Consider the following 16,601-nt stretch of genomic DNA (forward strand, 5'->3'; position numbering starts at 1 on the left):
TTGACATTGGCAGCACAGTCTTCAAAGAAGGTATTCGTTACTTAGAACATTCACGTCTCCTTACACTTAGTGGTCAACGCTGACATTCCTTGCATCCTAGGATACAACAGGCTATGTGCATTGTACACCGCCCATCTAGATATGCACTCTGTAACTCAAAAAAGAAAACCTTTAAAAAACAAAAATACAAACAGAACCTATAGCAGATATCCCAGCAATAACAATAAAAAAATAAGAACAACTGCTGCTCCAACAGATAATAAAACCACACAACTCTGTAGTCCAAAAACAACTGCATGTCCATCGGAAGACAAAGAGACAAATGTCTCTACTCAAAAAACAACTGCAGGCCCATCAAAGGATGCAGAGGCACAGCCCTCTGGTCCATTTAAATTCATAAACACAACTGGACTAAATTGCTATGCAAATGTAGCAATCAATCTTCTCTTCCAATTACCACCAATTGTTCACAACATTTACTTAAATGGTTTGGACGAGTTGTGTTTGCAAATGCTCATCCTTCATAGAAATGGCACTAATAATCCTGACAGCACTTACGGTGTCTCAGGTATAAGGCATGAATTGGACTACTCTACAGGAATGGTCAAATTCATCATAAACACGAAGAAAGATCCACAGGAATTCCTAATGTACTTACTACAAGGACTAGAAACCAAAAACACCACTATAAATGAAATCTTCTAGATTTCATACACAAGGAAACTTAATGCACTATCTGCCACCATGTTTCACAAGAGCAGGCCCCTAATAAATGATTTGTGTATGTATCCATACCAAATTGTGAATCCATTCCATTCCACCAGCTTCTGCAGAATGCAAATCATGGCATATGTTGACCTTTTTGCAATTCAGACCATCTTTCCAGTATACAAATAAACTCATATGGCCAATATGTGATACTAATGCTTCTAAGGTACAATGCAGATGGTACCAAAAAGAACTGTAAGATTACTATCTTTACACACAGCCAAGTATCTCTTGGCAAGAAAACCTTCACAACAGTGGGCATTATCTACCACACTTGTGCCACAACCACTTTAGACCACTATACTGCATATGGAAAAAAACAAAGCGGTTGGTTTCAATGTAACAACACTTTCGTTACTCCAAAACATAGGTTACCAGCAAATCTAACAAATGGCTACTTAATATTCCTCCAACTCAAATTCACTGACTAAAGTATAGTACAATAAACAGTTAGAATATGCCAACAGTTATCTAACTACATCCATAATACTACAATAGTATTTTTAAAATCCAAGGCAGTTAGAACATGCCAACAGGTATCTAACTACATTAAAAATACCCTTCAGTGTAATATACTTCAAATATGCCATCACAGTTATTGTCACTGCAATACTTATTGTAAAGTCCAATATAGTTAGAATTGGTCAATGGGAACTACTTTAAGCATACCATTAATTACAACATGCTTCAAACAAACGCCCCATCACCCTTACACTAACATAATATATCCAATGAATATTTGGTGTTAATTCAACAACAGTGTACCACATACTAATGCTGTACCAAACATACTAATAGAATGTACTATTCATGAGGGTCAAAAAAGTAAATCTATATGTACAATTGTATGCAATTAAAGGTTTTAAACTATCTTGTTTAACAAATTATACTGTTTCTTTCACAGAAAAAGAACCAGAGATTCCAGCGTTACTACCATGTGCAACTAAGCAGCCTTACCAAGTATTACCTATTTTTTATCTTCACAAAGAAACAAATACATATTCCATAAGCATTATTCTCAATTGTATTACAATCATAATTACCATATATACTTCAATTATATAATTCAACCATATTACAAATACTGTATACTCCACCAACAGTACCTAGAATTACTATACACATATTACTATAGGGTGTGTTGCCAGTGGCCAGATTAATTCCCCCAAGAATCTGGCCGCTGGCCACAAGCACGACAATAGAATTAAACCATATAACAAGTACAAACAATACACCTTCAAGTAACAAGACTCCCCCAGAACCTCCCAATCCAAATGATGTTCGCAGACAGTAAAATTGACTGCAGACTGCACCTGCAAACCTTTTTTTCACCTATAAAAACAGCTCCATATCAACTTCATTCCACTCTACCACCCTTTCCAGGGTGTCTTTCGGCCACTTAATAACCACAAATGTGTTTTCCAGACTTTTTTCTCACTGCGTTGTCCGCTGACAAATGTGGTGGTTCGTGGATCCAATATGGCGACTGTTTCAAAAATGATGACGTACCTCACATTATTGAACATCCAATCAGCATGCATATTTGGTGCCTGCGGACACCAAGACGCCTCCTGATTGACCCTGAGGCGTTCACGGACTCTGAATCAGCAAATGAGTCCACGGACCGGACCAAGATATCACAAAAAAGTTTACTTACTTTTTGGCCATTTTTAAAAAAACGACTAGGAAGATTTACACCAAATTTGCAAAAGCACGATTTCGGGACCAAGCTGCCACTCCTTACACATGTTTGGTAAAAGTCCACACGGCGGTTTGGGCTGTAGTCGTGAGCAATGTTTTTTTTCCATTGTGTCTATGAGGATTTCAAAAGTTTTGGGCCCCCCCCCTATAACTTGGCCCCCCTGGACGAAACATCACCAAACATCAAAGAATCCTTCTGAGGTAGCCATATACTTATCATGCAAAGTTTGGTGAGCATTCGTAAAATGGCACCAAGGTTATACACCACCCAAAACGTGCTCTTTCTTTGAGATGAGCAATGTAACCATAACTACACGGCTGCAACTACAGGCTGTGTAATATATATGTATATTTATGGGGGGGTGGGTATATGTATCACCATTGGTGTTTTAATTCTCTGTATGTGAACAAGCAGCAAGCACGATGCGAAACGTGTCGTACGAGCGTTCTCTCTTCTTGTAATCTTTTTTAATGGTTTAATAATGAAAATACATTGGACATTGCGAGGAATTGACTGAGTCAGGCTGGTTTTTGAATTTGGCGTAGCACACAGGACTGTGCAGATCGGTAGGAGTGCAAACCTTCCTGGGGTGCTGGAAGCCCAGTTTTTCCCCTTTTTTCAAATATCTATATATTGACAAGAATGTTGTTGCTGTGCTGAAAGTGTCTGAGAGAAGTTAAAGGCACTACAGTAGTTGCAACAACAAAAAAGAAGAAAAAACCAGGGCACTGTAATCTGCACTTTACAACACTCGTAAAATGTATTCAAGCACCAGTGTGTTAATGTCAAAATGCAATAATAAAAAAAAAACATAGGCTTACTGAGAATACTTTAAGTCCTGGAGTTTACACTCCGTGTTCACCACACGTTCCGTCCCCAAAGCCGGGACTTCGTCAGGTGCGTTAAGTACCCTTGGTTCAGGCAACTGTTTATAAAAACAAACTGGGAGTATCTAGACAGCCATCCTCTCTACTGCTCCAGATTGGTCACATGGCTGTCTGCTGTTGACGCTTTACTGTGTGAAAAGCTAGGGGTCATGTTGGAGTGTGGTGCTCTCCATATTAAATATAGCACAATAACATCGTAATACATTGTAAGCAAAGAAATATTGGCATGTTTGCGGTTGGAGGCTGAATAGTATATCCCAATCCAATTGGAGTCGGAAAATGTTGCAAGTACAACTAGACTAAATTATCATCATCTAATATGCTTGTGCACTTAGGATGTAGGTGGTCCGCACCAGGACTAATAGGAGGCAGAAATATCTGGACGTGCCGCAACTAAATGACTTCGCAAATGCAACAAGACAAATTGTCAAAAAGTGCCGAATTGGAACATGGTTAACAGAGATTAATACGCTTATTATGTTGGCCTACTGGGCTAAATCCAGATAAGTAGATGTTGTTAAATTTTGGAAAAATCATACAGGAATGTTATGAAAATATCATACATCATACAGCGCCACGATGCCTCAGGGCTGCTGCGCGCTATATAAATGCTAATAAAATAAATAAATACATGTGCCATTCATCGAATGGTAACAAGAGTTCTCATTTCGGAAATGTGCACAGAATGTGATCAGCTGTTGAGCAGGTGTACTGCTAGTTCTTCATCTGTATGTTGTCCTGATGGCTTAAGAGTCCCAAATTTGATGATTAGCTTGGATTCAAGTTGTCCCAGGCGTCTTTCTTTATTGCCCTTTCTCCTGTGTTCAAGGATATGGGCAAGAGCCTTGAAATTAAATAATGAGGTGTTGCTTGTATGTTTCTCCTCAAAATGTACTGCCAAGGGATAGCTGGTGTCCTTGTTTTTATCGCTCTATGGTGCTGCAGTATCCTGAGCTTAAGAGGACATATTGTGGAGCAAATGTACATCATTCCACAAGGACATGTAATGCCATAGACTATAAATCTGGTAGTACAAGTGATATGTTTGATGAGCCATCTGTGTTGGCCTTCTCTTCCATATGGGATTATCTCTCCTGTGTATGCCAGTTCCCATATCTTACATATCTACATAAAATCAATTTCTTATGCTTAACCTGGTGCCTTTACTGATCTTGTGTGAATCACTGGGTGCTATGGATTCTTTGACAGATTTTGCTCTGGAGAACGTTACCTTCAGATAATTTCCTACATAAGCTTCCAGATCTTTGTCGATTTGTGTATGGGCCAATGTTTCTTGAGGATATATTTCACATCTCCTGCTTTTGGTGAAGGATGTGAAGGGTGTGATGAATCTCACTTGATCTTTTCCTTTCTTTTCCTTTTCCTTTTACTAGTGAGTAGTTGCTTTCTTTCCATCTTTCATGTTTTTGGCATAACCAGTCCTATACCCTGTGCTGTATAACCTCGGGCTTTGAATCACGCAGTGATCCTGACTGATTTGTTCTGGAAATCTTCTTTGGAACGATTTCTCTTGGCCCTAAGGAGTTCACCGTAGGGTATGCTTTTAATCAGGTTTTTAGGGTGATGGCTATTGGCATGTAATATGGAGTTACAAGCTGTGGGTTTCCTGAAGAGTTTACTTTGTAGAGAGCCTTTGCCAGGGAACAACACTACACCGAGAAAGACTAGCTCCTTTTTACTGCTTGTCATGGCGAGGTGAAGATTGAGAGAGTTGTTGTTAAGTTTCTGAATGTACTCATCAAGTGACTCAGATGTCCCTTTCAGATAATTAAAAGATTGTCAATGAAGTGATACCAGGATATTATTTGTGCAGTGAAGCTGTCAAATTTTTCGGCCCAGGCTTCAGTCAGCTCCCACCAACCCATGTAAAGATTAGCATAGGTTGATGCTACACATGAGCCCATGGCCATACTGCATTTCTGTCTGTAGATCCGATCTTCAAAAAGAAAGATAATGGGCCTCATTACAATTGCGGCAGTAACCGTGCCGGTAAAACTGGCAGGTTGCTGTCGAACTTGCGAATTTTAGCGGCACCTAGCTTGCCAGAAACACCAGGGCATTACAGCTCTGGCAGTCCGGGAAGTCAGGTGCCCGGTAAAATGTTAATCCCCATTCCCATAGAGTCTAATAGGACTCTATGGGAATGGGGAACACGGAAGTACCGGCACCGTTGATAACGATGCCGGTGCTTTTGTGTAACTCTGTGGCCGAGTGCCGTTCTGCTCGACAGGTCTGACCCTGGCAGGCGTGATAGCAGCTGCCCGCAGACTCGTAGTGTGCAGGTCCGGTAACAAAAGTGCTGGTAGCCTTAAAGGCACTGTTGTTACCTGACCGGCACATTTGTAATGAGGCCCATTGCGTTCCAAACAGAAATTGAGCAGGCTGAGAATCATTTCATTGTGTGGTTTGTAGCTGATATACTTAGTATCGAGGAAGTATTTACAAGTCATGAATCCTTTTTGATGTATAATTGATATTGATATTGATATTTTATTTCTATTGCGCTCATACACAAGTGTTTCAGAGCACGACAAGGCAAGGGAAGGGGAACAGGGGAGAACAAAAACAACGATCTTACTAGGCCCAGTGACATTGAAAACGCAAAAGTGCATGGTAGAAGGGAAGGGGGAGAAGTGCATGGAAGGAGGAACAAAAGGAGAGTGCGGAGCAATGAGGAAAAGCATAAATAATAATACATTAATAAAAATAAGGCAACAAACCATGGCAGTGCAGCCAGCAAGTGGCAAATGCTGGGTTTAAGGCAGCAGGCTGGGTAGGTCTGATAAATGCAGGAAGAAAAAAGGGGGGGGCTGTATGGGTACAGATACAGACCCCAGTGCAAGGGATGGCCCGGAGGCAGTGCGTGAGGGTGGCAAGATGAGCAGGTACCTGGGCCCGGAAGACAGAGGGTGGCCAGGTGCATGGTGCCGAGGGAGAGTAGAATCAGCAGGGGAGAGGGGGGGCCAAGGCAGAAGCAAAGAGGAAGGTCTTGAGGTGCTTCCCGAACCGGAGATGATTCTCCTCAAGTTTTAGAGTGGCAGGGAGGCTGTGCCAGGGGGAGGCCCCAGCCGAAGACTGAGATCTACCCCCAGCTAATTTCTTTGAGAAACAACTGACTCTGAGGCAGTTAGAGGTAGAGGAGCGAAGTGCTCGAGATGGGAGGTTTTTGCCGAGGGATAGCTGAAGGTATGTTGGACCCAGGCCCCAGAAAGCCTTGTGGACAGTGAAGAGGGTTTTGAATTTAATCCTTGCATCCACTGGGAGCCAATTGAGAGATTTCACAGCTGGAGAGATACCATCCCAGGGCTTGAGGCCAAGGACAAGTCTTGCAGTCCTGTTCTGGATAAGTTGCAAAGGGTGGAGAGTAGAGGCAGGTAGATTAAGAAAGAGGCTGTTGCAATAGTCCAACCTAGAGAGAACCAGAGCTTGGGAGAGAGTGAGATACTGGGGAATGAGAGTAATGGAAGAGTACCTCTGAGGAGGTGCAGTAGGAAGTTTGACTTTTTTGATATATCAGCGATGTGGGCAGAGAAGGACAGTGTGGAATCAAAGGTGACACAAAGGTTCTTGGCCTCGCCAGTGGGAATAGGAGGAAGGTCAAGGGAGGCCGGCCAGAGAGTGAGGGGAAAGGGAGGTGATGGTGTGCCAATGACAGACGTATAATGCTGGTGTATAGGGAGGTGACATCAAGAGATACCAAAATGAAGTATTTTTCCCAAGTAAAGTATTTGATTTTGTCCGGCAGGTCTCCAGTGTCCCTGATATATGAACTCCGATCTTTCACAAAAGGTTGAAGAAAGAGATCAATGTATTTAGAGGTGTTCTCGAGGAGCGATCCCTTGGCGGATACAGTCGGTCTTCCTGGTGGAGTGCTGATGCTTTTGTGGATCTTTGGGACAAAGTAAAGAATAGACATTGTGGGGTGGTTGTTTTTGAGAAATGTCATTTCTTCCCAGTCTATGATATTTAGATAGTTCCATTTTCTGAGAAGATCATCAAAATTCTTTTTGGTTTCTTCCAATAACTCAGCTTCACAAGTTTCAGAGCATTGGATATCATCCAATTGTTGTGCTGCTTCTTGCATGATAAGATTTCTGTCCCTTACTACTACCCCACCTCCTTTGTCTGCTTGTCTGATGATTATGTTATCACCTTGTCGGAGGTTCTGTAGTGTTATAATCTGTTCTGGGGGAAAGACCGGAAGTAAATCGATGTGTTTAGATGCCAGCGACCTTAGATCTGTCATGACCAAATCCTCGAAATACTTAAATTTTGGTTGCATTGATGTTCGAACAGAAGATGGATTTCAGTTTTAATCCACTTTCCAAGGGGAATTCCAGTTATATCCCATAGCGGGTTAGTATTTCTCTGTTTGCCATGGTGCTAGAATCATTGACATTATCATCTGTTATGGAATACAGGGAGAGCAAAGTTTCTAGATCTCTGACTGTTAGAGAATTCAGAATTAGCTTTTCTGTAGTCGGTATCTTTTCATCCTATTTGTGCTGAAATAATTTTTTTAATTTAAGTTTCTGAAGGAATTTGAAGATATCAATCCTTGTTTGTACCTGGTCAAATTCTTGATCTGGACAGAAAGAAAGACCTAATTTGAGTATTGATAGTTCACAGGGCATCAACTGTTATCCGATACATTGAAGACTTTGACCATCAGCTCTTAATTCCCGGCCCCTTTGCTTTGGTTTTCTGTCCTCTGGAAGAATGTGTTGCCATGCTCTGTCCGGGTGTTGCTCCTTGATTTGCCCCCCTTGTCATTGGTTTGCATTTCCTCATCTTCCTCTTAAGGGTGGGTGTCCTCTTGGTTTCCTTTCCGCTATGTTGTCCAGATGTAGGAGCCGGAACGCATCTAAAAAATTCAATTTGGCTACTTGGGACTCGGGGTCCGAGGTTTCAATTTCTGATGAAGACGATGGTAGGTTTGGGGTACCTCTGGTCATTGGTCTCCCTTGTCCATTTTGATCCTTAGTTAGCTGATCCTTGATTGGTTGGCCAAATCTTCTAGCAAAAGTGTTGATACGCCCTTTGTTCATCGTCTTTTATGCCCCGTTGGAATTTCTGCTGTTTTCTGAGTCTGTTTATTATAATGTGGTGGTCAATACACTATAGTTAAGTTGTTTAGCCAGTTACATGGGAAACCCAAAAACCCGAAATTGAATTGCTAATAACATTTGACTTGCATGTTGGATTTGGCTGATAATTTGCATCTTTGCCTGAAAGCTGGACCAATATTTCAGCCAGCTGGGTATAAATGACCCCCCTTGTTAATTTGCATATTTAAGTAACTTTGGGTCTCACCCTAAGTTACTAGGGTAATCCAGACGTGGACCCCTTGCTCACTATTCTTAGAGAGGCACAGATCCACCCTACTGATGAGGTCCAACCAGACCGAAACACGTGTCTGGGGATTCTGTTGGTACTCTTGTTCAGAGGAGAATTGCCTTGCATTTTGGTGCTGGACTGCCCCAGGGCAGGACAAAGACTGATATGTTTGGGTTATTTCTTCTCTGTGAAAGATAGTGAGCTAAAGACTCTGGGTAAGTCTCTCACAACCAGGACTAATGTCTGGCAGAGGGACTCCCAGGACCCCCCTTGTTAATTTGCATATTTAAGTAACTTTGGGTCTCACCCTAAGTTACTAGGGTAATCCAGACGTGGACCCCTTGCTCACTATTCTTAGAGAGGCACAGATCCACCCTACTGATGAGGTCCAACCAGACCGAAACATGTGTCTGGGGTTTCTGTTGGTACTCTTGTTCAGAGGAGAATTGCCTTGCATTTCGGTGCTGGACTGCCCCAGGGCAGGACAAAGACTGATATGTTTGGGATATTTCTTCTCTGTGAAAGATTGTGAGCTAAAGACTCTGGGTAAGTCTCTCGCAACCAGGACTAATGTCTGGCAGAGGGACTCCCAGGACCCCCCCTTGTTAATTTGCATATTTAAGTAACTTTGGGTCTCACCCTAAGTTACTAGGGTAATCCAGACGTGGACCCCTTGCTCACTATTCTTAGAGAGGCACAGATCTACCCTACTGATGAGGTCCAACCAGACCGAAACACGTGTCTGGGGTTTCTGTTGGTACTCTTGTTCAGAGGAGAATTGCCTTGCATTTCGGTGCTGGACTGCCCCAGGGCAGGACAAAGACTGATATGTTTGGGATATTTCTTCTCTGTGAAAGATAGTGAGCTAAAGACTCTGGGTAAGTCTCTCGCAACCAGGACTAATGTCTGGCAGAGGGACTCCCAGGACCCCCCTTGTTAATTTGCATATTTAAGTAACTTTGGGTCTCACCCTAAGTTACTAGGGTAATCCAGACGTGGACCCCTTGCTCACTATTCTTAGAGAGGCACAGATCCACCCTACTGATGAGGTCCAACCAGACCGAAACACGTGTCTGGGGATTCTGTTGGTACTCTTGTTCAGAGGAGAATTGCCTTGCATTTTGGTGCTGGACTGCCCCAGGGCAGGACAAAGACTGATATGTTTGGGATATTTCTTCTCTGTGAAAGATAGTGAGCTAAAGACTCTGGGTAAGTCTCTCACAACCAGGACTAATGTCTGGCAGAGGGACTCCCAGGACCCCCCTTGTTAATTTGCATATTTAAGTAACTTTGGGTCTCACCCTAAGTTACTAGGGTAATCCAGACGTGGACCCCTTGCTCACTATTCTTAGAGAGGCACAGATCCACCCTACTGATGAGGTCCAACCAGACCGAAACATGTGTCTGGGGTTTCTGTTGGTACTCTTGTTCAGAGGAGAATTGCCTTGCATTTCGGTGCTGGACTGCCCCAGGGCAGGACAAAGACTGATATGTTTGGGATATTTCTTCTCTGTGAAAGATTGTGAGCTAAAGACTCTGGGTAAGTCTCTCGCAACCAGGACTAATGTCTGGCAGAGGGACTCCCAGGACCCCCCCTTGTTAATTTGCATATTTAAGTAACTTTGGGTCTCACCCTAAGTTACTAGGGTAATCCAGACGTGGACCCCTTGCTCACTATTCTTAGAGAGGCACAGATCTACCCTACTGATGAGGTCCAACCAGACCGAAACACGTGTCTGGGGTTTCTGTTGGTACTCTTGTTCAGAGGAGAATTGCCTTGCATTTCGGTGCTGGACTGCCCCAGGGCAGGACAAAGACTGATATGTTTGGGATATTTCTTCTCTGTGAAAGATAGTGAGCTAAAGACTCTGGGTAAGTCTCTCGCAACCAGGACTAATGTCTGGCAGAGGGACTCCCAGGACCCCCCTTGTTAATTTGGAGATGCCTTTCTTAACACCATTTTCATGGTAAAGATCTGTGTTTTAAAGGGTGCTTGAGATGTCCTCAATGCGCAGGTGTAAACATGATGCGAGGGGCAGTTGTTTAAGTGATGCTGCTGCTATGAACAGTGTTCAATGGAATGGCCCCCTGACCCCATCATTGTACTTTCTCTCTACCAGTCTCTTTGAACTTTAGCATACTTCTTTATGGAGTTGGACAGTCTCAGGGGGTCTGCTGATGCATCTAACTGATGAGAATAGTCAAATATACTTCTATTTGGATTGAAGATGTGGTTGCTAGCCCACAAGGGAGTCCAAGGAGGCCTATCTGTTCTGTGTTCAAAGTCATCTCTGCCCTTCGTCTGCCTTCTTGAAGAAATCAGTCACTTTGCAATTTGCTGCTGTATCAAGGGCAGCACTGAGAACATGCCTGGAAATGGGAGGTGAATGAAGGTGGACCCCCTAAGGAAAATAATATACAGGTTGCAATGCTGCTTGGCAAAAAAAAAAACATCGACCTATCGCACTACACCAGTACAAGCTGTTAGTTGCCATACAGATTTGGAAAGGAACTCACCTGCCAGGTTCCACTGCAGGGACGTGGCCACTAGACATAAAATACCCCCTGCATGAGGGCAAAATGTGCAGTGCCCATGCATCGTGCGGTCCACTCATCCGCACCTCTGCAAACTCGACCCCTATGTGATACCTATGGCAGAACATAAGAAAAACAGAATCTTCCTCCTGAGGTTTACAAACCTCTCCCTGACAAATGGACACAAGCCACTGTCCCCCACTTTACACGGTATAATCTTTTGTACAAAATCTGACACATTCAAGATGGTGGACCAGACCTTAAGGAGCTCAGTCCATGTTGAAAGAGAGAATGGCAAAGTCAGAGTACATCAACCTAGAAGGGAGCCCTGGGTAAAGTAACCAATACCTGACAGAAAAACTAATCACACACAGTGGGAGAGAAAGCACTGCTATAAAAATCCACATAGGGAACGGTGGGAGGAGTTGGTTTGGATTTGCTGAGCAGTCGGCAGTGCAGGGGAAGTTAGAGGAGGTGGAGGTGAGAATTAAGTTGGGGAGGGGAGGTTTTGGTTGTGCAGGTGGTGGAGGTGGAGTGCAGGGTGAGTTGGAGGAGCAGGAAGAGATCGAGAAAGGAAAAAGTCAAAGAGTGTGAGAAAATGGGAAGGTGAAGAAGTTGGTAGAAGGAAGAAGGGGCAGTTGGAGAGAAGGAATGTGGCGGAAAGGTTAGATGGCAGTCAGCTTGAGGGCTATTGGCAAGGGTTAGCACGAGCGTCAAAGGCATAAGAGAGCATCGGCTCAGCAAGAAGGAGAGTAATAGGGGGTCTGTGATGTTGTTGGTCCAGGACCCTAAGGTGGAGAAGTGAACTAGTACCCCAGAAGGCACCTGACAAACCTTCAGGCAAGCCTCAACACTGGGAGATGCGATGGGACCTGCTCATGCAGAACCTTGAGCTGCAGCAGGAGTGACTTGAGATGCCACAATGTGAGTGCTGAGGTTAAAAGGAGAAGATAGCTCAATGCAGCCATTATCTATGTAACGACAAATGCTTAAGAATCATTATTAAATACGTGGACCACTTCCACGTGTGAGAGACGTTTATTTGTGCAACTGAGAATAACACCACACTACAGACCTCTTGCCTATACTCTCCAGCTGGTAGCCAGCCAACGAAGGCCACTGACCCACCAAGCCATCAATCACTAAAGCAATGTGGCAGAAGAGTCTATGAGTGACACTGGGGTGAGACCCGGAGACTCTCAGAGAATTATTATTTAACAGAGAAGTCTTTTACACATTCTGACCAGACTTGAGTTGTCATTGTACATAGCCCCAAATAAATCTTGTGAAATGAATCCAAGAGTTGCGTCCTCTTGAGAGTTTATTTGGCTGTGTGACATTCCTGTTGACTGTAAGATTTCCTTACACTCTCTACACCACTCCCATCTTAAGATCTAGCCTGCATCGTTTGACCACTACAGCCCTGTGTGAACGAAGGATGATAGAAAGCCGCTGCTTTTCTTATGCTCAGTCCAGAGGTGTTGTGGGGCCTGAGAAGAGGAGATCCCTGGGTACTGTAGGCGCTGCCAACAGGACACAACGTGAAAACTAGCCTGTAAACAGGCAGAGTATCTGGCTCTCTGCAGGTATTGATGAGTGCCCCCTGAACTTGTTTTTTTCCGGGGTCCCTCCTGCTCTATGAGTCTTGTGACTCCTGCTTTATGTGCACTCTGCTCACAAAATGTAATCACGTGTGATCCACTGCTCCCAGCACATGACATTTGAAAATCTCTACCTCTTAGAGTAGCTTAAAATAAAAAAAGAAAGAACAGCATCGAATTTCATGACATACTCAAGTTCTGTTGGGATGCATAAAGGTTCCACTTACTTCGATGGCCTTTAACCTGTGCTCGTGATCCTCCAGATCTCTGGCTTTCTTCACTGAGAGATCCACGACTGTTTTACCATTTATACACGAGAGACTTTTGGAGCGAGTACTACCGCTTTTTATCGTGTAGCTATTGGTAAATCTCTTGGAATCCAGAAATCCATCCGGCCCAACTTTACGTTCTTGGTCCCTGTAAACAAGTGCAGGAAAACAAAGCCAAAAGGTAAAAGTGTCAGCTCCGACCAATAGATGATAGCAAGGAAGGCTCTTGATAAAAGAGCGATTAACACAAGCACTACATTAGCAAAACTGTTAACACATGCCAAGGCAACGATTACAGTCAGCCTAGTAATATCAAACCAATATCAATCCAATAACAAGCATCAACAAACAGCAACATGATACCTTTAGTGACCATTATCAAGCTGCAATATCAACATAAGATAGGGCATTGACTACAGGTGTTGGAAACTGGGAGAATAACATGACAACATATTCTAGCAAGAACCTTAATTTTTATTTTGTTGTATTCGAATGTTTAAAGCACAGACCTAGCACAAAAGCAGCAAAGCACTGTACAGAGTGTGGGTAGCCAGCATTTGGGCTGCCATCTTTTAACAGTAGCAGTAGCAACTGTGAGGTCTTTGCGTCGGTATGTGCGTCCACTGGAATTGTTTCTTTATGTCAGGTGTTGTTGAAAGAGACATGTTTTGAGAGATTTGTGAAATTGGAGAATTGTGGGCACATTCTGCGCCGACACTGGGATTGAGTTCTAGAGGGTGGGTGCATGACAAGAGAAGGATTCTTTACGGGTCCTCTCTTTGCGGACAAGTTGTTTTTCAAGTCAGTTGGCCGATTTGCTGTGCAAGGAGCGTGTGCCACCAGATATGTGGAGCTTAGCCGGCAGGTACGCTGGTGTGCTACTTGTGACTGATTTGCAGATGTTACATGCAGTCTTGAACAGTATCCTGGCTTAGAGTGGAAGCCAATGTAGTTCACGTAGGATGGGGGTCATTCGGTCAAATTTCCGAGCTCCCATAATATGACGTGCTGCAGCGTGGTGCACTGCTTTTAGGGGAGCCAAGTGATCAGCTAGAAACCCTGTCAGGAAAGCCTTTCCCCCATGGATTTGCGAGACCATAAGGGCCTGCACTACGGTCTGAAAATCTTGCGGCGGGATGAAGAGTTTGATTTTTAGAAGAGTAGACATTCTGAGCCAGGCTATTTGGGTCTGATTGGCTATGTGTTTCTGGAAGAACATATTGCTGTCAATGGTGAATCCTAAAGATTTTGCAAAGTCAGAGTTGTGTATCAAATCCTTCTAGGTGCATATCATTAAGACATTGTTCCCCGTCCGCACCATTGAGCAGGCACAAAATAGTTGTCATGATGCCTGCCCCCGGAAGACCAGACCAGGCCTAGCAGCCCCGGAAGCAGGCATCATGCCACTTGGAGCATGCCCAAAAGCCCCAGTTAGGGGCTGTTTGGGTACAGTCCTGGCGCCTATGGCGCCAGGCTCATAATGATAGTCAGTCCTGGCGCCATGGGCGCCAGGCTCATTATTGATAACTTACCTGAATCAGACCATGCTGCATACTCACCTGAGGCAGACCATGCTGCATGAAGACTCAAGCCAAATGAGGCTTAGGAGGGACTATTTTACTGAAGGGACTATTTTGTTACTTGGGTGGGGCTGTGGAAGAATACTTACCTGGATCTTCTTCCAAGGCTATTTAAATCATGCCCGGACAGCCACACGTGCTTAGCGTTATTCTGCTTGCTGCAGCGTAACGCTCACCGTGTTTTCAGCAGCTCCAGTCTTCAGCCACGCCTGCTTCAGTCCTGGGACTCCTGAAACAAGAAGACAAAAAGGATAAAGGTTAGAACAGGAGTTTTAACTTTAATCCTTACCTAAATCCTGATCCATTTCGCCACGGAACTGAAAGACAGAAGTCTTTGAAGCATCGCTTCGTATTCCTACGGCGCCGCGCTGAACTCACCTGCTTGGCGGTACTTCAGCATTCCATCACACTCTCTCCATCTCGCGGCCGCCCTCTGACACCTAAGGAGACAAAGACAGCAAGGTGAGCAAGGGGACTCTCTAAGGCCATGCAAGCTACCCCCAAGGACTTACCTGATTTACCATGGGAGGTACTCACCTCATTTCGGGTCAGCGCAGTGAACTCTGCTTCATCGCCGTACCCCGGCTCTTAAGAGGAAAATCACAATAGACTTACCTGAATCTTACCGAGTGCCATTTGGAAATCTTCGAGTGGATTAATCGGCAACCTGCAAGGAATCGGACAGAGTCAAGAGCAGACATTTGAACTCTTATGAACAATTGGACTTTAGAGTCAATACTGGAACTCACCAATTCCTCTACGCCAGTGAAATAACTGGTCATCAACGCGCCCCTGCGGTCGACGCAGAATGGAGAGCTCATCCTTCCAAACCATCAGGTGAGACTAAGGAGGGGACATCAAGAGTGATCAGCGGGAAGACAACGGGAGAGGGGAAGGTGGGTTGACACTCAATTCCACGGGTGGTTAATTCCTCTTCTCCTTTGTAGAAGAATATTCTTGCGAGCCAGACAAACTAGGCTGAGCGGGCCAGTCCAGTCAGTCATCTCGGTGCTACACGTCACGCCGGTGGAAATAACAGTGGCCCAGTTCCGGTTGACGCCCCCGTGGGAACCAGGTGAGCGTAACAATAGTACAGAGGAAGGCAATATGAGTCTGTTATGCATGTTCACTAGGTTACATACGAGCAGCATAGCTAATCATTGTGGTTAGATCGAGAAAAGGACAGAGTTGGTTGAACAGGTTGTTTTTCAGCATTTTGCGGAAGGCAATGTATGATTTTTCATTTCTTAGTGCTGTGGGCAGTGCGTTCCAGTTTGTGGGTGCCAGGTGTTGAAAGCTGGACCCCCCAGCTTTGGTTCTCTTGAAGGCGGGCACGTATAACTGGTTGGACAGGTGAGCTCTGGTGGGTCTGGTGGATGAGTTGAGGGTGATCCTTTCTGATAGGTATGGTGGGGCCTCGAAGGAGAGGCTTCTGTGTGTAATGGCTATGGTTTTGAAAAGGATGTTTTCTTTTACCGGTACCTAGCGTGCATCTTTCCTAGCCTGTGAGATGTTTCCTTTTGGGAATACTCAGGGCTGCCCTCAGGGCATTGTTCTGTGTGACTTGAAGTTTCTTAAGGTTTTTCGCAGAGATGCCCAGGAAGAGGGCATTGCAGTAGTCCAGTTTCTTGCCTACTGTGGTTCTGGCGATTGATAGGCAATTTTTGGTATAGAGGAAGAGTTTGACTGCATTGATCACCTTGGTGGTGAGTGCAGCGGATGAGGCTATGGCATTAACCTGGCGTGACATGGTCAGAGAGGAGTCAAGGTATACTCCTAGGGTTTTTAATGCTGCAGAGACTGTGATGGTGGAGTTGTCAATATTGAAGGTATTTGGGAGCATGTTGAGGGTTTCTCTTGTGCCTATTATGCAGATATCTGTTTTATCCCCATTTAAACAG

At 44.3% G+C, this 16,601-nt stretch overlaps 1 protein-coding gene across 1 annotated transcript in view; it reads right to left on the reverse strand.

The window, feature by feature from the left end:
- Positions 1–16,601, reverse strand: part of LOC138472817 (myosin heavy chain, embryonic smooth muscle isoform-like) — a 374,216-nt gene that overhangs the window by 270,205 nt on the left and 87,410 nt on the right. Inside the window, exon 3 of the mRNA XM_069611184.1 lies at positions 13,079–13,268. Within this exon, the coding sequence (XP_069467285.1) occupies positions 13,079–13,268 (190 nt within the window). The remainder of the gene's footprint in view (positions 1–13,078; positions 13,269–16,601) is intronic.

The sequence above is a fragment of the Ambystoma mexicanum genome, chromosome 8 (genome assembly GCF_040938575.1).
Source record: "Ambystoma mexicanum isolate Mex_15411 chromosome 8, UKY_AmexF1_1, whole genome shotgun sequence".
NCBI lineage: Eukaryota > Metazoa > Chordata > Amphibia > Caudata > Ambystomatidae > Ambystoma > Ambystoma mexicanum.